Raw genomic sequence first — 25,737 nt, 5'->3', positions numbered from 1 at the left:
ATACAACCAGTAGGGAAACTTTATACAATACGTTCGAAATGGCTCACGCACACAAGCATGAGTGCAAGAATCGTAAGGGTCGTCGTGGTCGTACTGTCAATTGTAATAATCATCATCATCATCAATACAAATAATAAAATTGTAGAAAAGTGATGTCTGTACAATGAAAATATGTAAAAAAAATGCAGGTGTTATTATTAAATCGTTCCCGAACCCAAAACTGTAGTTAAAAATTTTTTGTCCGATTATCCTATTTAGATGCGGTTTTCACTAATATATGGTGGTAAGCTTCATTTAACATTTAGTGTTTATTTCATGTCAATCGGTTCATAAATAAAAAAGTTATGACCATTTAAGTAATCACCTTAGGGGTGATAGTGGGAATAATCCAAATTATTTATTTAATTTATTTTATTTCTTAAGTGTAAAATAATCTGTAAGTGCTTATAATTTAATTGTTTATGGTAGTACGTGTTTACTCAATGATTATGTGTTAAGTAGTAACCACTATGCAGTCACTATTCCACGCGGACGAAGTCGCGGGCACAGCTAGTACCTAATAATTGTAATAATTAAGAATTATGAATAACCCTTACGATTCTTGTAAACACGCTTGCGTGCGTGAGCCATTTCGAACGTGTTGTATGAAGTTTCCCTACTGGTTGTATCAGTATATTGTGGTAATACCAACATACATTAGAAGCTATTACATTCGTGGGGAAAAATTGCGAATTTCACTTGAACATTAAGTTTTATGATACGCGTTTTCATAAGGGTTTCAGTTACATTTCAAGTGAGAAAAGGTTTGATAATGGCGAACCTTTTAAACGTTACTTTCTACATATCTGAGGTATGTGTTGTACATCTTTATGTATGAATCACTACGTACATAGTATAAAACAAAGTCGCTTTCTCTGTCCGTTTAATAATTATGTGTGCTTAAATCTTTAGAACTACGGAACGGAATTTGATGCGGGTTTTTTTTAATAGATAGTGTGATTGAAGAGGAAAGTAGGTATATACATATATACATATTATACTGTGTATAGGTGTCTAATTTATTAGGTTTTAGAAACGGCGGGCGAAGCCGTGGGTAGAAAACAAAACAAATGTAAAAAACTCGCTTAAACTCATTAAATTATTGTATTGTCACCGATCCTTGATAAGTACGAGTAAGTTTGCAAAGTATGGATTAATTCTGTGCTTTTCAAGTGGGTCCAAATCGATAGGAGTCTTTTAATATATAAGAAAAGTACAAATTAAAAATACTAAAGCTTATGATTTGAAAAATATGTTTTCTAATGTATCTCTTATATATAAAATTCTCGTGTCACAATGTTAGTCTGCATACTCCTCCGAAACGGGTGGACCGATTCTCATGTCTGTGCATATCGGGTAAGTCTGACAATCGGCCAACATCTACCACGGGCGAAGCCGGGGCGGACCGCTAGTAATATATAAATATTGGGAAATGAAAGTAGAGAATATTATGAGAAACATTTTTTTTTATAAATAGGATGTTAAAAAAAACCAAAGAATAGCTGATAACCCTAAGGTCTAAACAGTAGATAATAAAAGAAAATAACACTAAGACAATTTGTGGCTTGTAATAAAAAAAGGTCCGTAACTCTGAGGGTGAAGCTAAAAAAACAATGAGCGGTGTGAAACAAAGAGTTTTAGTGCAAATTATTGCGGGTAGGCGTAATTTAGGATGTTAGGGCTGGTACAAATTGAAATTCGCAAGATCTATTCCAAGGGATTGCATTTTCATGAAATTATTCTATAGTGGGTATGGATTTAGCTTTTTTATTCCTTTCAATATTATGATGTTAGTGTAGAGATATATTTTCTACATTTACAATCATACATTTTGAATCGGTCGCGTTGAAAAAAATATTTTTTTTTTTATTAATTGATAGAAGAACAAGCGTTTAGAAAGACAGAAAAAATGCATAATTTTCTTTAACATAACATTTTTTTTAATTTTAATATTGTCTTCTTTTATTGCAATAACATGACAATGGGTAAAAAAAAAATTACACATAATGTAAAATACCCCGGAGTAATTTTCAAGTTCAAACAAAATAAATTAAATTAAAATTTTGAAAGCCAACTCTTCTACTATAAAACGACATTTTGTGAGAATGTATGAGGTTTAGGGATATTGCTTTAATCTAAAGGATTTGGGTCAGATATCGCTATGCGGTGATTTTTTTCAATTAGCGTTTGTGAAAAATATATGGGTGAATATATATATATATGTTATTTTTCCGAATGTTGAATTTATAAAAGAACATTCTTTGTTTTTAATTATTTTTCAATATCAGTCGCTGATTATGTAGTTACATTTTTAAACAAATGATAGATATTATATTATTAGATCATGAACGTATTTTATAGTAAACTAGGTTTTCGCCCGCGGCTTTTCCCGCGCAGTCAAAAAAACCCGCATAGTTCCCGTACACGTGGGATTTCCGAGATTGCGTCATTTTCCCGGGATAAAAAGTAGCCTATGTCCTTTCCCGGGTATCAAAATATTTAATATAAGCTAGTGTTTATATATAATAGGACTTTATCAAAGCTTCATTTATAATAATTTCTCATTCATAAATTCAAATGGTTAATAAATTAGATTTTTTTCAAATCTTTATGGTACGGGAGCCAGGAACAGATTTTATGACCAAGTTCCTCTCAAGTGGTAATTAGTAAAATGCATCAAAGTATAGTATTATGAAGCCTCGTGAACGTCAGCTGGAGCTCGGTTGGGGGGAAGAGCGGTTGTAGCCTCCCGTATCAGCTGACGGTTTTTCCACCAAGATACAGCCAGCTGACCTATATATTTATCCACAGTTACATATAAGCTATCATCAGGTAAATTTTTGTTTGAGAGGAAATCACGGAAAATAAATTTTTCTTTAAATTTAACTTTCATGTTCGAGACACCAGCTGACGTATAATACACCATGTTGTAACCAGCTGATTATTTTTTTTCGTTGAGATTTTGGGTTAGCTACAATTTGACAAATTTTTAGCTGAGAGGAAATGAATGAATGAATGTATTTTTTTTTCCTACGTGCGTGGGAGGCTACAACCGCTCACCCCCCCAACCGAGCGCCAGCTGACGTTCACGAGGCTTTATAATACTATACTCTGAGGCGTCTGACGAATTATCTCTTGAGAGGAAATAATTAACCAAATTTGCACCTGGCTCCCGTACCATTATATATATATATATATATAAAAATGAACCGCAAAATGTGTTGGTAAGCGCATAACTCGAGAACGGCTGATCCGATTTCGATAATTCTTTTTTTATTATATTCCTTGAAGTACGGGGATGGTTTTTATGTAGAGAAAACGTAAATATGTACCACGGGCGAAGCCGGGGCGGACCGCTAGTATATATATAAAAATGAATCGCAAAATGTGTTGGTAAGCGCATAACTCGAGAACGGCTGAACCGATTTCGATAATTCTTTTTTTATTATATTCCTTGAAGTACGAGGATGGTTCTTATGTAGAGAAAACGTAAACATGTACCACGGGCGAAGCCGGGGCGGACCGCTAGTAATAGAATAAAAATCGATTACGAGGCGGAATCCGAACCCGCTTCTTTTGCCAAAGTGGGAAGGCGATTTTTTCTATTCTTTAAAAACTTGTTCATGTTTTATATATTGTTATTTATTTTAAATTGGAATAAAAATTAAATCTAAATAAATCAACGCAAACATTGTATTGACATAACAATTCAATTGGCTGGTGTTGAACGTTATTTGGGTCAAATAGTTTTGTTCGCTCATTTTAATTGAAATAATGGAACGATGTGATCATATCTTTTTTATTCTGACATCGTGTGACTAATATAGTATTGAATGTTTTACCAACTTTAAAAAATGAAGAAAGGGTACATTACCTTCATTCTTAGAAATTCTAAAATGTTTGGAATTGATAGAGAAATCTTTCATATACCATATTGGAGTGAATCAAACTTTTGTTTCTTATAAAAAGGCACTGTATACACAATCAAAACATACAATTTAGTCTAATATATTATGTACTTAAAATATTCTTTTCTTTTCCATTCCCATAACGTCTCATATATAATAAAAATATATAGTACAAGACAATCATCACGTACATCAAATGAGTTTACAATTTAAAGATGTAATACAGCGTCCACAATTAAGAGCTTATTCTATGTCCACTCGGCAGTTCTATGAAAGATTTCAGTGATGTTGCATGCTACAGAATCAGAATAAATTTTAATACAAATAAAAATAAATTGGTTTGAACCAGTTTTCGTAAAATAGATGGGTTGTTAGTACCAGGTGTTCTTCAAGGAAGCGTATTGTGCCCATAACTATATTTTATATATGAGAATGAAGAGTGTTCAGTAATTAATATGATGATGATGCAGAAATCGTGTATTGTTTTATTATTTGTGAGTGTACTATGTAGGGATTTAAGTGAAAATGAACGGAACACGAGAGCTGCGTTCATCCAGAAACTGTTGAATAAACAAAAATATTTGGAGAATAAAGTTAAACTTTTGGGTGGAACGGAGTTTGAAGGTAAGGCGTGGTTTATCAAAAAATTGTAAAAGTAACATATTAAGGCTCTATAGTTTTACTGATCAGGATTACTCGTGTTTATGTATCAAAACTAAAGTATAATTTAATATAGGTAACAACTAATTACAGTACATAAATAATAATTCGTCAAATTCCTATAATTTTGATTGAATTATAATCGACTCTAAATGTTTCAAAAAAATTAAAACAAATAGATACTTTACCATAGTAAGTTTATCCGCATGTTATTCTCGACCGTGCCGGAACTCATAATCATTTAATTAATTACCAATATTTTCAATTATTTATCACAGGCAATGTGTACATTTACCATGCTGGTAGATGGGGGGCAGTATGCGATGATTCCTGGGACAATGCAGCGGCTGAAGTCATCTGCCGTTCCTTGAATAGAACCGGTGTAGCCACCCATGGTGGGCAATTTGGAGAAGCTATGGGTAATATGCAATTTATTATAGAAGCTATTTATTTGAACTATGTTACCTTAAAATATCGTCAAGGCTATACAGTAGGTCAAGGTACAAATCGGCATGAATGGAGCATCATTGATATCAATTTTTAAATGAATAGTGTATTGAAATATTTGTACAGATCGTCCATTACTATGTCAATTCTTGAGAGCTATTATTTATTTTCTCAATAGATGTTGGAAATAATCATCACAATGTCTACATTAGAGGCAATTATTGACTTTTATAATGTAGGTTAAACTTTATATTATGTAACATAGGCAATATATGACATTGAGAATTTGTATTAAAAGGAATATTAAGCGTATGACTTTTATCCTAGAAAAATATTGGATGGATGATGTCGTATGTGAAGGGAATGAAATATCTCTGAACCAATGTATATTCTCCGGCTGGGGATCATCAGATTGTGAGAAGAGTGAAGCAGCAGGTGTAATATGTAAAGAGAAAAAGAAAGAAGATATAACAAAATATGGTAAAATTAAACCAAGACATATACATGACGTAATGGATGTGAGGGGTGCGAGTTTGAGACTCGTTGGTGGACGAAATAGTTACGAAGGTAGAGTGGAGGTAAGTCAGATTTGAAAAAAATCGACTACTATATAATATTACGTAGGTACAAAATATAGACGAAATGTGTGTTATTATGATAATTGACCCTATTTTTTATTAGCTTTATGGACTGCTCTGATTTATCTTATTACATGAATGATGTGTACACCACAAGAAGAAAACATCACTTTATAGTGAAGAAGAACCAGAAGTATTCCACATTCTTGTTTATATAAATTTTATTTCATACTAAGTCTTTCAAATCATAGGTCCATAATAAATGACGTTCTTTCATACCAAATCTTACATACTATAAGACCTCATCTAAAACTTGTTTCAGATGTACTACAACAATACTTGGGGTAGCATTTGCCCTGATGGTTGGACATTATACGAAGCAGCAGCCGTATGCCACCACCTGGCCCTCGGTTTCGCTGACCAAGCGCTCCAGACTGATTTCTTTGGCAGTTCCCCAATCATACTGAGTGGTGTTGAGTGTCAAGGAAATGAAACAAATCTGTTTTCTTGTAAACATAGAGAATTTGGTGATGTGTTCTGTCCTGGTGAAAGAGGTTAGTCAATTTGATTGGAATATATTTTGGATATTTTAAAATATTTCTGGAGATATGAAATCAACACATAGCAATACAAATAACTATAAACGATTACTAGTAACTAGAATGACAAAGTATGACGATATATCTTCTTTCTTCTTATCTTATATATAAAATTCTCGTGTCACAATGTTAGTCTGCATACTCCTCCGAAACGGGTGGACCGATTCTCGTGAAATTTTCTGTGCATATCGGGTAAGTCTGAGAATCGGCCAACATCTATTTTTCATATGTACCACGGGCGAAGCCGGGGCGGACCGCTAGTTTTCTTTATAAATTATTTAAGAAGAAATATTTCATAGCCGTTATTAAATAAAATCTTGTGTTTATCTCATACATTTACTTTAATTCACTTATAATATCCCACTCTATTCATTATCGACATGTCCCGAAAAAATTTTCTATTAATGTGAATCGCAAATTTCGACTCATTTTCCGCCGAACAAAATCTAATAAGGCAAATCTCTTCGAATATTTCTTGCCCCACTAAGATCCACAAAGAAAAATATAATCGTATTCTACTAAATGACATGTTCCTTAAATCTTTTGGGATAATACCTTTTATAACAATAAGGATTAACGCCTCGACCCAAATAAAGCTGGACTTTGTATTTACGTGTCAAAATTATTAAACGGTTCATGAAATATGAAGAAAAGCCTCATGTTATTATTGTGATCAATATTTCAATGTCTGCTGGAAAAAGTAAATGTAATTCTTTGAGTAAATAATGTTCTTAGTGATGAATATACCTACCACAGACATGTATCAAGAAAATATACATGTCTGTGATACCTACATTATTTTTAAACGTGTATATTGTACTAGCTGCTCCGCGCGGTTTCACCCCCGTGGCTCCACTCCTGTTGGTCGTAGCGTGATGAATTATTATATTATAGCCTACAGTCTTTTTTTATAAATCGGATCAGTAGTTCCCGAGATTAGCGCGTTCAAACAAACAAACTCTTCAGCTTTATAATATTAGTACCTAGAGATGAATTTCTTTGCGGTACAATATTTTTCTAAATAATACATAATATATTAGTTGTATTATGTATGTCTATAGTCAGTATATTTTAATAATTGGATCCTAGCTCTTTTTCAATTATTGCATGCCAAAATTTTCTCATTAAATACCGAACAACAAAAATGTGACATAGAGATACTTTTAAGTTTCAATAGGCCATACAGTTGCACTTTTAAACGAATTTTATAAAGAGCTAAAACAAAAATGTCAACACCTATTCGTATAAAAATTTAATTAATCGTCACAGGCCACGTCGCAGCCGTGGTATGTACGCACTACCTTGCGGACCTTCTCTTGGACACAAGTGCAATAGAGCGAACTGCACATTTACAAGACGCACCTATGTTCCAACTGCAGTGTGCTATGGAAGAAAACTGCTTGAGCAAATCTGCTTATGAGGTAAAAAAACCGCTATACATTAAGTCTTTAAATAGAGAGTATGATAACCACTTTAATATATCACTGTATTCGTTCTTAAATAGAGTATTGATATGCTTCTATTAACGTTACCTGAATGTTTATATGCTTGTATCTTTGTAACCGACTCCTTTAGAATCACGTTTTTATCTTCTTTATTAAATGGATCGATTTAATTCAAAGTTTGTACCTACATCGGTGGCAATACAGTAATTCCATGATTTTTAAATTTTATTTATTACTAGAGGTCCACCCCGGCTTCGCCCGTGATACATATTTCGCAATAAAAGGTAGCCTATGTCCTTTCTCGGGTATCAAAATATCTCCATACCAAATTTCATGCAAATTGGTTCAGTAGTTTAGGCGTGATTGAGTAACAGACAGACAGACAGAGTTACTTTCGCATTTATAATATTTAGTATGGATTTTCTATATCATGCAATAGTAATATAATGAAAGTTAAATTTTCACAATAATGATTAATTATTCCTTAGTATGCTGTCACAAATGTAAGACCAGTGTTACTACCACAAATAACATATTACCACTTCCAATTTCGGAATGGATTCACGTAAATAATAATCAATCATCCGAGCTTATCTCTGGACAAGGCTATTTATTTTATTTGCTATCTGTACAACATGACAGCTAAATTTATTCACAGCAATATAGGTTATATCAACATCGCAATAAGCATTAGTTTGGTTTGTGTGTTTAAAAATACGTGGTTCGTTAGTAATAGACTTTACAATTCAATCAGTATCATTGTTTGTAGAAATTGTGGTGTATCTAAATTATGTGTTGTTTGCTTTATGGAAACGTAAGTCTTATTTAGACTCGAAATGAATTTTATGGGTATAATTCGTGAATTTCATCCGACATTGAAACATTGTGTTACAGTTATGTGTATATTATGTATGTTGTGTTTATATTTACATAGTGTCTGATATGTTTATTGCCTCGTTTCCATAACATTTGTATCTTTGTTTAATTGGTTAACTAGATAGTATTATATGTATTATGTAACGTGGTAGGGTGGTGGCACCAATTATCGGCCATGTCAACTTTTTTTGAACTTTGACTCGTTGTAATTTTTACATTAATAGCTTTTTCTTTCTTACAGTGCCTTTTTTGGGTAGAGAGATATTGAAACTCCATTACTACATTTGCAAAATTACGAATAGAATTTTTATTTCGAATATGCCGATTTCCCTCAATATCGGCCACTAACACCAAACTAACACCCTAATATCTGCCGTCTTTGGCCCTAATATCGGCATACCTTTTCTATGGTGAAGTTAGATCAATAAAACTTAAAACTGGTAACATTTTTTATTATCAATTGAGATACAAATAATTTTTTTAACTCACCTATCATGATTGGTCTTTTCGTTACATTGTCTTAAAAATTAAAAGTAATGTACCTAGTTCAGTATTCTTCAGACAAATAAAGATACGGGATATAATGAGACTTATGTCCATCAACTAGAAAAAGAATTGGTTTGGAAATGTTATCAGAAATCACCCAATCATTAAAGCCATTTGCAACATATTCATAGAATACTACGAGTACATACACTTCTAGTCCACCCACTATTTGATAAAACCAAGAAACCAGGAGGATTGTGTGCTATTAACGATTACTTTAGGTGGTCTACGGATGTAGGGAAAACAACCATGGGAGGCAAAGATTTTCCTTATGCAGATATGACTAGCAAAACAATTATTGTTACTTTTTCACTGCCCTTAGCAACTTCATAAATGTTGTACTTTTGTCTTCGGACAAATACTAAAGCTCGTCTCTGTAGTGTATCTGCATTATGAATTATCTGTGCGTGATAATATTTACTAAGTGGGTATTTGAAAAATAAAAAGTCAGTCTCGATTCTAGCCGGTGTACATTATTTATTCCCGCATTGATTTCCTCATTCATCTTTTAAATATAACATATTTGGCGACGAGGATGGCGAACGACATTCCTTTATCCAATTTGAACATTAAAGAGTTTAATAGTACAACATGTAAGTGGAATACATACGTGAGCCAGTTGGAAGCGTGGTTCGACATACATAACCTAAATGCCGCATCACGTACTAAATATTTGATCGCCGTCGTGGGTGCAGAAACTTTGGATTTAATTATCGATTTATGTTACCCTAAAAAACCCGAGGACCTAAATTTTGATGAAATCGTGAAGAAAGTGCGCAACCACCTAATTCCAAAAAAATGTGAGATCGCCGAACGGATGTCTTTTCGCGCTTGCAAACAAGAAGCCGGTCAATCTTTGAACGATTTCATGGCACGGTTGAAACAGATGGCGAGGAATTGCAATTTTGAAGGAACTAAATATTTGGAAGAGAATCTAAGGGATCAGTTTGTGTACGGCATTCGTAGTGATACCATTCGCTTTCGATTATTAACGGAAGAGACTTTAACGTACGCTCGAGCGACAGAGATTGCGTTATCTTTGGAAGCCGCCGATCGAGACTCGCGGGCGGCAGCGGAGCCGCAAGGGCAGGCGGAAGCGGTGCACGCGGTGTAGGTACGGCTCGCGGCGGCGCGGGCCAGCGGAGGAGCGCGCGGCGGCGGCGCGAGGCGGCGCGCCGGGCGGCGGCGGCAGGCCGCGAGGGAGCGGCGCGGGCGCGGGCTCGCGCCGGCAGCGCAGCTCGGCCGCGGGGCCGACGTGCTGGCGGTGTGCGGGCCAGCACGCTCCACATTTGTGTAGTTTTAGTAAAGTGTCGTGTTATGTGTGCGGCCAGCGTGGTCATATAGCCAAGGTCTGCAAAAAGCGTAAATGTGAAAGGGTAAATCACTTGGGGAGTGATGAATCGAGTGTCGGTGAAGAGTTTACGGACAATTGTGAGACTGTAGGTATTTATACGATGGACATATGTGGCGAGCAGTACGATAATAGTCCTTGGTATGTAAAATTAAGCATTAATGGGGTTTTAATTGATATGCAAGTCGATAGTGGCGCAGGAGTGAGTGTGATTCCTATTTTGTTGTATAAGAAATATTTTTCTCACATGTCTATAACGCCTACTAGTGTTAATTTGAAAATGTATAACGGGCACAGTGTTAAGCCGATGGGTAAAATAAAATGCGATATTTTGTACAAAAATAAAAGTGCTTATGATTTAGATTTAATTATTGTCGATAGCGATGCGACGTCCGCTCTGTTAGGTCGGCAGTGGATGAAAGCATTAAATATTAAATGTATTAATATTAATAGTTTAGAACCGAATAAATCGCATGACGACATTGACGCAGTTCAGTTAATGCGGCACGATGACATATGTAGCCAATTAATGCGTAAATATCCGAATGTATTTAAATCTGGAATCGGTACCTATAATGGCCCAGAGGTTGAATTAAAATTGAAATCAGACGCACGGCCCATTTTCTGTAAAGCTCGTTTGATTCCATACTCACTTCGTGACGCGGTCGATAAAGAATTAGCCCGTCTCCAACAAGAAGGTATTATCTCACCCGTGGACACCAGTGAGTGGGGTACTCCTATTGTACCGGTTATTAAAAGTAATGGAGATATTCGTTTGTGCGGGGATTTTAAGATAACATTAAACCCGGTGTTGTTAGACGACAAATATCCGATTCCTAGAATCGAAGACATTTTTTGTGAGTTACAGGGAGGTAAATTATTTAGTAAAATCGATTTAAGTCATGCGTATCAACAATTGAAGCTGTCGGATGAATCTAAACTCATGTGTTGTATTGTGACTCATAGAGGTATATTTTGTTATAACCGATTACCATTCGGAATTAAAACGGCCGTGAGTATTTTTCAACGATTTATCGACAAATTAATTAAATTAAAGTTTGTTACAACATTTATCGACGATATTTTAATAACGGGTGTTGATGACACAGATCACATGAAACGATTAATGAGAGTGTTTGATATTTTATCGCAAGCGGGCCTTAGAGTAGCCCCTAATAAATGTAAATTTTTTCAGAGATCTGTTTCATATTTAGGACATGTTATTGATGCGCATGGATTAAGAACGGAAACAGTGAAAATTGATGTAATTAAATCAACGCCTGTACCGTGTAATGTGTCACAATTAAAAGCGTTTTTAGGTCTCGTTAATTACTATGCAAAATTTTTACCAAACCTTAGTACAGTGCTATATCCTTTGCATAATTTATTAAAAAAAAATGTTAAATTTATTTGGTGTACTAATTGTAATAACTCTTTTAAAGAAATCAAGAGAATGTTGTCAGATGACCTGGTATTGGTCCATTATAATCCAAATTTACCATTGCGCTTATATTGTGACGCGTCGCCGTACGGTGTCGGCGCGGCCCTGATGCAGCGCGACGCTAACAATGCACCCGATTCCGAGCGTCCCGTGGCTCACGCGTCACGTACCTTGACTGCGTCCGAACGTAACTATGCTCAGATTTGTAGGGAAGGCTTAGCGGTTATATTTGCTGTACATAAATTTCATTGTTATTTGTATGGCAGACAATTTACTCTAATAACTGATTGTAAACCGTTAGCAAATATTTTTTATCAACAAAAAAGTATTCCGCGCATGGTGGCGGGGCGTTTGCAGCGTTGGGCGGTTATTTTAGCAGAATATAATTATAGAATTGAGTGCGTTCGATCAGATAAGAATTGCGTGGCGGACGCATTATCGCGATTGCCGTCCAAACAATTAGACGCTGCGGTATGTAACAATGAATCATTTGAATTTTTAAATTTTGTTGAAAGTTCTTTATCGATAACTTACCGCGACATAGCTCAGTCGACAAAGAAAGACATAATTTTATCTAAGGTACTTATATTTTTAAGGCAAAACTGGGAATTTTGTTTAGATGATAAATTTAAGTTATATTGGAAAGTACGTGACGCCCTTAGTATTGAACAAGAATGTATTATGTTCGGATTACGAGTAGTTATACCGAGTGATTTACGCGAGCGTGTATTATCAGCTTTGCATTCAACTCATCAAGGTATCGTGCGTATGAAATCATTTGCGAGAAGTTATGTGTGGTGGCCGGGGTTAGATAAGGATTTAGAGCGTATTTGCAATGATTGTCGTACGTGTGCGATGGTTCGGCCGGCGCCGGCGCGTGCGGCTACCCATCCGTGGGAGTGGCCGCAGATAGCTTGGTACAGAGTTCATGTAGATTTTTTAAGCCCAAAACTGAACGTATATTATTTTATTCTCATTGATGCATACTATTTTATTCTCATATATGCTAAAATAAATAACCATGAATACCGATAAATCAAAAATAAACTTAAGAACTGAAACTGAACATCTGTTGTACAAGTACTATTCCGAAGAGAAAAATGTACGTGAAAATCTTCAAACCCACGTAAGGCATCTGGAAGAACAAGTAAAACTTCTTCAACAAAAATTGAACTCTTTGACTCCAGTGGAAACGGAAATTCCAGAGAAAAAAGAAATTGAAAAGAAGTGTTCTTCTCATGTAGAATACAGCACTGATGAAGAAGAACTTGCCAAAGAAACGGAGTGGATTAGAACCAAGAGCAGGAAAAAACGCAAATTGAACACTTCACCCACTCATATCTCCGATAAAGAAGAGCGAAATGAGGAAAGTAAGGAGAAAGTAAAACCCAAAAAGGTGCCACTTCCTCCACCTATAATAGTAGATGACATCAGGAACTACCAATCGTTCTTTGATCTCCTCTTAGAAAAGTCGCCAGGGGGCGGCTTTACAATTAAAATTATGCACGGAGAAACCGTAAAAATTAATACTGAAAATGAAACAGTATATCGGACCATCACAGAGTTTTTGACTGCCGATGGCTTTCATTGGCATTCCTATGAAAACAAACAATTAAGACCAATACGAGTTATAGCTAAGAAATTGCACCATACATGCAACCCAGATAGAATTGTAGAAGACCTGAAAAGAAAAGGCTTCAAAGTTGAGGAGGCAGTAAACAAGCTGAGGTGGAAGGACAAGACACCTCTCAATATGTTCATGCTTACCTTTAATAACGGAGAGGAAATAAACAAAATCTATGAGATAACGTCTATATTAGGATGCAGGGTGGAAATCCATCCCTTGAAAACCTCTAAATTAGTTCCTCAGTGTAAAAGATGTCAAGCCTACGGGCACACCCAAAAATATTGCTCCAAGGATCCAAGATGTGTAAAGTGCACTGGTAAACATCTAACTAAAGATTGTAAAAAGCCAGCAGAAGAAAAGCCAAAGTGTGTGCATTGTGGCGCTCCACATCCTGCGAACTATAGAGGATGCATGGTAGCAAAAGAAATGCAGACGCTTAAAAATAAAGCGACAAAAAAACTAAATATCCCAAATCAGCGGAAAACAGCAGATACAAAAGTGGTTCCAGCTGTGAAAGAAAGCAGGCAAGTAAGTAAGCACATCACTTTTGCACAAATCGCGAGTGGTAACCAGACGAAAGGAAGCAACCAAATGAAAGACAGCGTTGAAGGAAAACTCAACCAAATTTTAAGCCTTATGTCCACATTTGACGAGAGACTAAGGAAACTGGAAAGTAGCAATAGAAATGCTACATCTACTGCCAAAAAATGACTCAAATACTTAGCATAATGGAATGGAATGCCAATGGGCTTCTTAAACACCACAATGAATTACAAATTGTCCTTGAAATAGAAAATATTGACGTGTGCTTAGTATCGGAAACACACTTCACCAAACAATCATACATTAAATTTAAAGGTTACAAAGTATATCTTGCACTTCACCCAAATAATACAGCTAGAGGTGGAAGTGCAGTGATAATAAAAGAAAAGTTGAAGCACTATGAAATAAGTAAAATCGAAGAACAAGAAGTACAGGCCGTAACAGTATGCGTTGAAACCAAACGTGGTCCTGTATCTATATCAGCCTTGTATTTCCCACCGAGAGAATCTTTTAATAAAGAGAAATACGTTAGCCTTCTCAAGAGTTTTGGCGACAGATTTATTGTTGGTGGTGACTTTAACGCCAAACATACCCATTGGGGCTCCAGGTTGATTACACCTAAAGGCAAAGAACTTCTAAGTGCCATGAAATATATGAACTGTAACTTTGCATCTACGGGCATACCAACCTATTGGCCTACAGATCCAAACAAAATACCCGACCTATTGGATTTCTTTATATATAAAAATATATCATCTAACTATTTAGATATAAAGAGTATGAACGATATGAGTTCAGACCACTCGCCCATAATTCTTAAATTATGTATAAATATTATAAATAAGAATAATAACCTAAGATTAGTAAATAAGAAAACAGACTGGAACAGTTTTAGAATCGACTTGGACACACATATAAAACTTAATATACCATTAAAAAATCCAGAACAACTTGACATTGAAGTCGAAAAATTTATGGTAGACATACAACAAGCAGCATGGAGAAACACACCAGATAGTCACCCTTGTCACAGGGGAGCAGTCTACCCGAAGAACATTATCGAACTTTTACGTGAAAAGAGAAAACAGAGAAACCGGTGGCACCAAACTCGTTTTCCTGGTGATAAAAAGCTACTAAATAATCTCACAAAACAGCTACAAAGAGAGATACAAAAACTAAATGACGCTAATATGACGTCATATCTCAAAAAACTGACTAACGATCGCTGCACAGACTACTCACTCTGGAAAGCTACGAAACATATGAATAGACCCGTTCTGCATATTCCACCAATTAAGGAAGAAAATGGAAAATGGGCTATCCACAATGAACAAAAAGCTAAAAGATTTGCGCAACATCTGGAAAATATCTTTAAGCCATATGATGATGACGCAAATGAACTACCTGAAGATCAAAACCTTAATGAAGAATTACAAATAAAGTCTGTAACACCCAAAGAAATCTCCAACGAAATTAAGTTTAGTATTAACCCAAAAAAATCTCCGGGGTTTGACTTAATCACAGGCGAAATAATGCATAATTTGCCTCGCAAAGCTATAATCAAATTAACAACACTCATTAACGCTGCATTTAGGTTGAAATATGTGCCTAATTTGTGGAAAGTTGCTGAAGTTATTATGATATTAAAGCCAGGAAAACCGCCAAACGATGTAACATCATATCGACCGATCTCGTTGCTACCAATAGTATCAAAACTTTTTGAAAAACTGTTACTTAAACGGATCATGCCAATACTTGATGAGAAGAAAATAATTCCAGAACACCAATTTGGATTTAGAAAGAAACACTCCACAATAGATCAAGTTCACAGATTAACAAATGTCATCGAAAAAGCGTTTGAAGAAAAGAAAGTCTGTTCAGCAGTGTTTTTAGATGTCGCACAGGCTTTTGATAAGGTTTGGCACAAAGGTCTCATTCATAAAATAAGAACAATGCTACCAAAACAAATTTCAGATATCTTAGAATCGTATATAACCAATCGAGTCTTTAGAGTTCGACAAGACGATGCCTTCTCGGACCTCAAGGAAATACGAGCTGGTGTGCCACAAGGAAGTGTTTTAGGTCCCATCCTATACCTTTTGTACACGTGTGACATTCCAGTATTAGAAAAAAACATTACTGCAACATTTGCTGACGACACTGCTATCATGGCCACAGGCATCACTTACCAGGAAGCAGGAGATAAAGTCCAAGAAGCTGTGAACCAGGTCTATGAATGGACTCGGAAATGGCGGATAAGATTGAACGAATCAAAATCCGTTCACATAAATTTTACAAACAAAAGAACACAGATTGTCCCGATACTCCTTAATGGCCAACAAATACCTTATGCTAACACGGCGAAATACCTTGGTATGACGCTTGACGCTAAGCTACGCTGGAAGGCTCACGTCAAGAAGAAGCGAGAAGAATTAGGCTTGCGCTATAAGAAATTGTATTGGCTTCTTGGAAGATACTCCCAGTTGTCGATACATAATAAGCTTCTCATATACAAACAAGTCCTCATGCCAGTATGGACGTATGGTATTCAGCTGTGGGGCTGTACCAAAAAAAGCAACATTAACATAATACAACGTTTCCAAAATAAAGTACTGAGAGACATTGTAAATGCCCCCTGGTACATCCGTAATGGTGACCTCCACCGTGACCTAAAAGTGGACACCGTGAACAAAATTGTTCAAAAACATGCAGAAGCTCATCAACATCGACTTCATCATCACGTGAATGTTGAGGCTATCCAGCTCCTTGATACCACGGACCTAGTGCGAAGACTAAAAAGGACTAAACCTTTTGAGTTAGTGTAGTGATAAGTGAAAAGTGAACAGTGACAATTATCTGTATACCAAAGCACACGAGCAAAGTGACTTACTTCCCCTTAACAGACACTAAGCAAGTGACAATGGACACTCTCTTAGAATAAGTTATTTAGAAATTTAGGTTAACATAAAATTACTTATTAGTCTTGTAGGCTAGATTGTAATTTGTATAAGGTGCTATTTTAATTAGCAACCTTATTTAATAAAAAAAAAAAAAAAAAAAAAAAAAAAAAAAAAAAATTGATGCATACTCTAAATGGATTGAGGCATTTTTGGTTAAATGTACAAGTGCCGATGTTACTATTAACTGTCTTAGAGGGATTTTCGCTCGTTTCGGTTATCCTTATGAATTAGTTTCGGACAATGGTCCACCATTTAGTAGTAAACAATTTGCTGAGTACCTAGGTGTCGTCCATGTTAAGCATATTTTAGTTTCTCCTTATAAACCAAGTAGCAATGGGGCGGCTGAGAACTCTGTTAAATTAATTAAAAATTGCCTTAAGAAAGCGGAATTAGATGGCGTAGATTGTGATGAAGCCCTGCAAAATTTTCTATTAATGTACCGTAATACAAAACATTGTACCACAGGGCGTTCGCCATCTGAGTTGTTACTTAAAAAAAATGTTAGGACTGCGTTTGATTCACTTAGACCCGATTTGAATGAAATGATTCGACAGAAACAACGCAAACAAATAATATCGAATAGACCGACTCGTGAGTTCTCACTTGGTGATAAAGTACTATTTAGAAAATATAGAAATAATAAATCATTTTGGGTAGAGGGAGTTATTTTAGATAGACTAGGACCTCTTTCCTATAAGGTGGGAGAAGGGAAAATGGCACATAAAAGACACATTGATCAACTCAGAGTTTATAAAAATTATTCGGGATCCGTGGAGCACAGTAGCCAAGAAGACGATGAGTGTGAAACTGCTTCTAAAATCGTTACTACCTTTCCCACCGAAGGTGGCTTAATGTCATCTCGACCAGATACATACAGTGTCTTAAACGATCGTCCAGTCCGGGCTCGCCGAGCCCCGGTTAGGTATGGTTTCGAGTAAAATCTATTGCGTTAATTATATGGACTTTGTTTCATAGCTAAGTTATTTATAAGATGTTCTACTAGCATAAGTTCAATGTTGTTTTAGTTTGTATATAAGAGTGCTCGATACGGCTATGTAGTTATATTTTAGTTATAAATACTTTACATTTATATTCTTAAATATATTTCGATTGGTGTCGGGGAGATGTAGTGTATCTGCATTATGAATTATCTGTGCGTGATAATATTTACTAAGTGGGTATTTGAAAAATAAAAAGTCAGTCTCGATTCTAGCCGGTGTACATTATTTATTCCCGCATTGATTTCCTCATTCATCTTTTAAATATAACAGTCTCATCCCTATTGAATATTCTCAGTGGATCTTGTAATATGTCTTCCGTGTCCGATTGATTTTAAGTCATTAAACCACTTCTTGTAAGTCATTAAAACCACTTTCTTCTGTAACTACAGCCCTGGCCAGCGTAATAGCTTCTGGAGCCTTTTCATTAAGAATTGAAAAACAAGGAACGGATTGGTTCGTTTATTATCTTTTATAATATTTTAACGCAATTGCGGTTTTCCTAGATCACGTTCCTACGATAGCCATCCGTTATCAACCATTGAACAATTTCTTCTCCTTCATTTTGGTTTAACCCATTGAGCCCCGAACGGCCCGATCGGACCGCGACACAATAGATTTTCTATTGTGTCTATGATTCCGGAGCCTGATGGATTAAGACGGTATCTCTACCAACTGTGCAATCTGTGTCTATTCTTCCATGAAGTCTATCTTGTAAAGTGGTCCTCAGAATGTCGTATTGTCGAGATGCTTCTCTGATGCTCATATTTTGATGGCATTCACTGCCTCTATTGTTTTACTACGGTCAACAAAAAGGAAACGTTTGCAATGGCCAACGTTTTCCTTTTTGTTGATCTTTTGGGAGTTTTGATTGAGACGGCATGATTTTGGCATAGCTCAACAAAAATTAAAATACATCTTGTATCACCTCCCTAGTAGAAAAGGTTTTACTAAGGTGGCCGTTATTACGCATCGATTCGCTATATATCGGCCGTAGCTAATAAAAATCGATTTTAGGCGGCCGACTTTAGGATCTAGTGATCAAACGGAGCTGTTGTTTCATTTCTAACCTTATTAATGCTACTGCTGACATTTAAAATAGCTAAAAATGTTATTTAAAGTTTTCATGCATTACCCCAATATCGACCACCCGGCCGATATTGGGCCCGTACCCAAATTTGGGAGGTTTTGCGTATGTATATAGAGTAATTTTTTGCATAAAAACTTTTATGATTTAAGATCGATTTTTATAGTTATATTAAATTTTCTCGAAAAGGCCGATATTAGGAGACGGCCGATAATAGGAGACTCCACCCTAGTATATTTATTTACTAATATCTACTGCTAATTACAACGTTTCTCTTTTACTTTATGGTAGCATAATAACCAATTAATTACCTAATTTACGAAAAAAAGGCTATTATATTTCATGACGTTGTAATTTTGATTAACAGAATTTCAAAAAACCATTCATCCATACTAATATTATAAATGCGAAAGTAACTCTGTCTGTCTGTCTGTTACTCAATCACGCCTAAACTACTGAACCAATTTGCATGAAATTTGGTATAGAGATATTTTGATACCCGAGAAAGGACATAGGCTACCTTTTATTGCGAAATAATAATATGTACCACGGGCGAAGCCGGGGCGGACCACTAGTTATTAGATAAAAATTTAGAGCAAACTACGCGGAATACAGGAGAAATTTTTAATTAATAATTTGATATTTTTTATAAGCCTTTCTAAAGTATGTACCTACATCTTGCTTAAATTCTAGCCTGGCTCTACATTCATTTTCTTATTTTAGAATTTGTAACCTTATATAAGTCTAAACTGCTTCTTGCCTTTTCCCGCTTGCCTTTTCTCATTTATTTTCTTATTTTAGGTACAAAAGAATAATCCGAATTGGCAATTTGAAACCCGAAGATTACTGCGCTTTACCGCGGCATCTTTGAATATTGGGAACGCTGAATTCAGACCATATTTGCCGAAACATTTGTGGCAGTGGCATTTGTGTCATATGTAAGTAAATGATAATTGTAGAGTCATAAATTAAGATTCGTATAATTACTGAAAACTCTATGAAACTATATGAAATAATATTATCCTTTTTGTAATTATTTTTACATTCAGATTATATTTCATTAAAAAATAGCATGTGTTCTGAGCGCACATGTCAGAAGTGAAACATTCAAAAATACCAAAAGTTTCACTTCAAAAACACATAAAATAACTATTATTATTAATGTAATATACAATATACATTGAACATTATTATAAACCAAATTTTAATGATATTAAATGAAAAGGTCTGCGCAATGTATACCTACCTAATTGTAATTAAGACTACTGCGCTGCATAGTGAAATATTATAGTTATTTATTCATTAGATTGATATATAGGTATTTTTCATCTCCGACTAAATTAAGAACAATAATTAAAAATGTGAGTTATTATTAAAAGAAAAATATTCTAACATATTCTAATTAATCAAAGAATTCCAAGTTCAATTTCCTTTCTAAATTCATATTTCATTCGAGATATCCCACAAGCTATTGTTCGGATTTGCACATGTCCGTATAAAAGAATTTTTCTTACTTATAACATGCGTTGGACTTAGACTATTCATGTTGGTAAGATGAGGGTTAGGAATAACATTTCTTTTGTAAAAATGTTTATTGCACCATAAAATATGCTTCACTGAAGATTTTATATTTTATTTTACTAGTTTTCCGTCCAGCTCCCCTCGCTTTTTTCGGGATAAAAATGATATGTGTCTCCCTGTGTTAATCCAAGTTACCCTTTATGTGTCTGCCAAATTTCATGAAAATCAGTTCAGCAGCTTTTGCGTGAAAGAGTCAAACAAAAAAACAAAGAGACGAACTTTAGCATAACTAGGTACATATAGTATTAGCAGGATTAAGTTTTTATACAAAGTTGTATATATTATACTTCATTTCGATTTGAGTCATGTTAAAACTAATAAATTGATACCTAGTCGAAGTTGTGAAGCAAAGGAGTCGTAGGTACATTTGTAACTATGTCGATAAATCTTGTTTTTATCGAATTACGCCAGAAATCTTTTACAGATTATGTACAGTCTTTAAACACGTTTTGTTATCTGTGGCCAAAGCTTTGTAAGAAAAAGGGACAAAACATATCTTAAGGCACAAACACTATCACGAAAATACATATATACTAAAATATATATGTGATTACGTTACTTACAGATCTAAGGGTTACGTTGAATGAGCGGTTTATATTTGTCCATTTATGTGTATTTATTCATAAGAAGTGAAACAATTTTTAAAATTCCACCCCTACTAACAAACTCTTCACCTTTATAAAATTAGTATAAACTAGCTGTACCCCGCGGTTTTACCCGCGTTCCTGTTGCGTGATGATATAATATAGCCTCTAGGCCATTTATAATTTTTCCAATCAGACCCGTAGCTCACGAGATTAGCGCGTTCAACTATGCAAACAAACAAACTCTTCAGCTTCATAAAATTAGTAGGTATAGATAACAAATTTCCAGGCATTATCACAGTATGGAGGTGTTCGCAACGTTCGACGTTCTAGACGTTTCTGGAAGAAGAATAGCCGAGGGTCATAAAGCATCCTTCTGTTTGGAGGATAATACCTGCTTGCCTGGTGTGGAGAAGAAATACTCTTGTTTGAATTATGGCGACCAAGGTAAGTAATTTGGTCAAACTCAAACATTTATTTATTCAATTAGACTTCTTTTAGAAGCACTTTCGAATCGTCATTACATATTTTAACATTTACCACCGATTCGGATAGCAGTATCTATGGAGAAGAACCGGCAAGAAACTCCATAGTTGCTCTTTTAAAAATATGTTATGACGTCCTTTTTGGGTTTTAGGGTAAAACTGATTTTTAATTGAGTTTCGCTGTCTAGCTGTTTCATAATATTTTCAATAATAATATAATTTTTATGTTATTACTAACGGTCCGCCCCGGCTTCGCCCGTGGTACCTACATGTTTAAACTATCCTATCTCTCAAGTTGGATCGAACTGCACATGGTGTGCGAATTTTATTATAATCGGTTAAGTGGTTAAGGAGTCCATTGAGGACAAACATTGTGACACGAGATTTATATATATATATTAAGATAACTAAGTAGAAACATTCCTTATAAAGTTGGATAAATTTAACTCCTCAAAACAGAATGTTGTTCTAAATATGCAATATTGTTACGCAATTTTCAAACATAAATATATTTTGTTAGTTATAAATTAAATTCAAATTTAAATTAATTTAAAACAAACGATATTGCGTTCCATGATTTGCAGTTATGCCTACAAAGCACTTTAATAGCGTTTTATTATTTTAAACTAATTTATTATATAATAAAGAGGCAATAATTATTAATTTTTATTCAGTAAATAATACTTGTTTTATTAAAATGAATACTTCCTTTTCCTTAGCTTTGGTTATATATAACTATTTTTATAATGTCAACCACATATAATCAAAATATTGTATAACTAGCTTACCGCCCGCGGCTTCGCCCGCTTTGTCTAAAACCTAATAAATTATATACTAAAACCTTCCTCTTGAATCACTCTATCTATTAAAAAAACCGCATCAAAATCCGTTGCGTAGTTTTAAAGATTTAAGCATACATAGGGACAGATAAAGCGACTTTGTTTTATACTATGTAGTGATATAATATTAAATTAATTATTTACAGGTGTGTCAGTTAACTGTTCAGATATTTATCAATATAACATCGATTGTCAATGGGTTGATGTAACTGATGTAGAACCAGGCGACTATACATTTAAGGTAACATATTATAACGTTTATTTCTACATTCTTAAATATTATTCTAAGAATTAATCGGCTCATACTAAAAGATGTAAAAACAGTTTGGAATCCAAGTAATCAGTCGAAACATAATAAAATAATTTGGAAAATCCAAAAGTGCACGCCTCATAATTTTTTTTAATAAATATTTATTAATTATTATTTTTGTTTATTTAATAACAATTAAACCACATCGAATCAGACCCTGAAAAATGAAAGGGTTCTATTCCTGAGCATACTCAAGCGTAAGAGAAAAAAAAAGACTCGATTAGTAAAGTATTTCGGTCGCTATCGTGTTAACAAGAAAAAGGATCCGCACATACAGACACACGGACGTCCAAGACAGAACTTTTTTAAACTGTTTTTAACTAGTTTAAATAACAAAAATGACATCAAAAATATCATGAACGTTAAAAATAGTGTTTTTTCTTAATATGTGTGTGTATGTATTATCTTACAAGTGCAATGTATTTGATACATAAAGACATTTTAAGTTTGAAAAATCAGATGTTTTGCGCGAAGTGACAGTAGTACCCACCTCAACGCTTCGCTTATGAGGCGTGCAATATATTTTTAGTACGGAAAATCTTTATTAGTACCTAATCGTAAAATAAACACTACGGTAGTAGCTTCAGCGTCAAGTTTCACTGGTATTATTATGAAGCTAAAATTTTCATTGTCACTACTTCTTCGGCCTTCAGCCCGCGGCTTCGCCCGCGTTTTTAAAGAAAATCCCGCATAGTTCCCGTTCCCGTTCCCGTTCACCTATCCTATGTGTTACCCTCTATATGTGTGCTAAATTTCATTGTAATCGATTCGGTAGGATTTGCGTGAAAGAGTAACAAACATACCCACCTACACATACACATACATCCATCCTGACAAACTTTCGCATTTACTATATCTAATAATATTAATAGGTAGGAATTAGGATAGGATAGGATTGTGAAATGACACTATAGTCAGCGTAAAATTTCACTTTATTTTTGTCATTCCAAAGTTCTAATATTAAGTATTATCTAAAAATTAGGTCATTATTTTACTCTGTAAAGACATACTAACAGGCCAACAGGCCTTTTATATATTTTAGGTACATAATTATAATACATCTATATTATGCGTAAAACGTCTCCTTTGAAAAGTTCATTTAACCAAACCCGAAACCTTTTAAAGTTTATCAGCAAAGTCCAAAAGATAAACTCAACTTGAGTAACTAAATCTATACTTAAGACATACTAAATAATGTTAATAATGTTACTTAACTCTAAACAGTCTGAAACTAAATAGACTAAACAAGATTTGGTAACTAAACGCGAAGCTTTTGCAGAATCGTAGGATTTAAAAATATTTATTTATTAAATTGATCTCGTTTATTGATGCAATATAATATGACAAATTTGGCGCCATATTCTATAAGTATTTGCTGAATTTTTAAAACGTATAATATAGTAGTTATTTCCCCTTACACTTTCAATAAACTTTTTTTTTATCGTATGATAGGAAAGCGCTTGACCACGATCTCGCCTGATGGTAAGCTGAGATGTTATACTTTAAATAATACAATTGTGGTTTTGTGTTCTAAGGGCCGATTTTTCAATGCTTGGATAAAACTTATCCGTCCAATAAAGTATTACACGATAATATTAAAATGTCACGTAAACTGTCAAATACGGGCAATTAGAATACGTTTTTAAAATGGTAGTTTTATACATTAGGTATTCGACGAATAAGTTTTATCCAAGCATTGAAAAATCGGCCCTAAATAATATATATGTTATTTAAGTATAATTGATAATTATTATTTATTAACAAAACACTAAACCGTCTTCAAATGGTCAGATCTGAAAAAAATATAAATATGAACAACCCGAAAGGCACTTCTTTTCAAATAAAAAGAAGCATCAAGATCGATTCACCCAGTCGAAAGTGCTTCGTTTACAAAACCAACATAGCTAGGCGAAATGAGAACCTTCTTCTATTTTGAAGTCGGTTATAAATAAAGAAATTGCAAGTAAAAATTGTCAAATCCAAAGATCACAAGTCGAATACAAAACTTGAGAAAAGATTTTTCAAGCAATAAATATAGCTTAACTGTTATATGCTGTTATCTATAAATTTTGTGCAAGATGCACGTGACATTTTGTAAAGAATTTCTCGAGTGTTCTACGAAATAGTGATACTTGAGATTTTAAGTGTATATTATTTCTTGGTTATGGAAAACTAGAGTTTGCTCGCGACTGTACTTGTACATGGGTGACTTCGCGCTATAAAATATCGCGAACGAATCACTCGGTACCTGCTTTTTTATGCCGTTATAAAAAAAAAAGAATTCCATTCTACGACAATAATAATTTAATTAATGTGGTATTAGAAACTAGGTCGTCTAGACTCTAGGCTTAAAAATAAGAGCTATGAGAAAAGTTGAATACCAATCAGTAAAAATACTTACAAAAATCGTTAACAAGTTCAGCTATCTGTCAGTGAAAGTCCCGTCAAAATCGGCCCAGCCGTTCCTGAGATTAGCCGAATCAAACAGACAGACAGACAAATTACATCCATATGCATTTATTAAAAATCGATTATTACAATATTAAAAAACAGACAATTTTATTATTGGTAAAGATAATGATAAAACTTATTTCACAGGTGGCGGTAAATCCTCACGCGCGTATCGCAGAACAAAGCTACCACAACAACGCCGCGTCGTGTATACTCCGCCTAACCGATACTTACGCTGCTGTGTACAACTGTCAATTGGGACGGCCTTAGGCTCGTTAGCATCGGGCGTTTGTTAATTTTTGTTTTTTTTTTTGTAGATAGTAAATTTCCTCGTGTTCTTATGTGTTGAGATTGAATATAGTTACTGAAACTTGAGGTGTGT

The 25,737-nt window shown here is 34.6% G+C and overlaps 1 protein-coding gene across 1 annotated transcript; it reads left to right on the top strand.

The window, feature by feature from the left end:
* Nucleotides 1–4,213: 4,213 nt before the first annotated feature.
* Loxl2 (Lysyl oxidase-like 2) lies at nucleotides 4,214–25,730 on the top strand. Its single transcript, XM_089709749.1, has 9 exons — nucleotides 4,214–4,571; nucleotides 4,886–5,026; nucleotides 5,382–5,632; nucleotides 5,955–6,186; nucleotides 7,501–7,652; nucleotides 19,907–20,043; nucleotides 21,560–21,717; nucleotides 22,741–22,835; nucleotides 25,503–25,730. The coding sequence occupies exons 1-9, from the start codon at nucleotides 4,403–4,405 to the stop codon at nucleotides 25,623–25,625; spliced, it is 1,458 nt and encodes a 485-aa protein (XP_089565875.1). The 5' UTR covers nucleotides 4,214–4,402; the 3' UTR covers nucleotides 25,626–25,730.
* The last annotated feature ends 7 nt before the right edge of the window (nucleotides 25,731–25,737 follow it).

Source organism: Colias philodice, chromosome 23 (genome assembly GCF_061535455.1).
Source record: "Colias philodice isolate Cphi_HAF_F1 chromosome 23, ilColPhil1 Martin Lab GWU primary, whole genome shotgun sequence".
In the NCBI taxonomy this organism is placed as follows: Eukaryota; Metazoa; Arthropoda; class Insecta; order Lepidoptera; family Pieridae; genus Colias; species Colias philodice.
The sequence above is the reverse complement of the archived record's forward strand: the minus strand, read 5'-3'. Positions and strand labels throughout refer to the sequence as shown.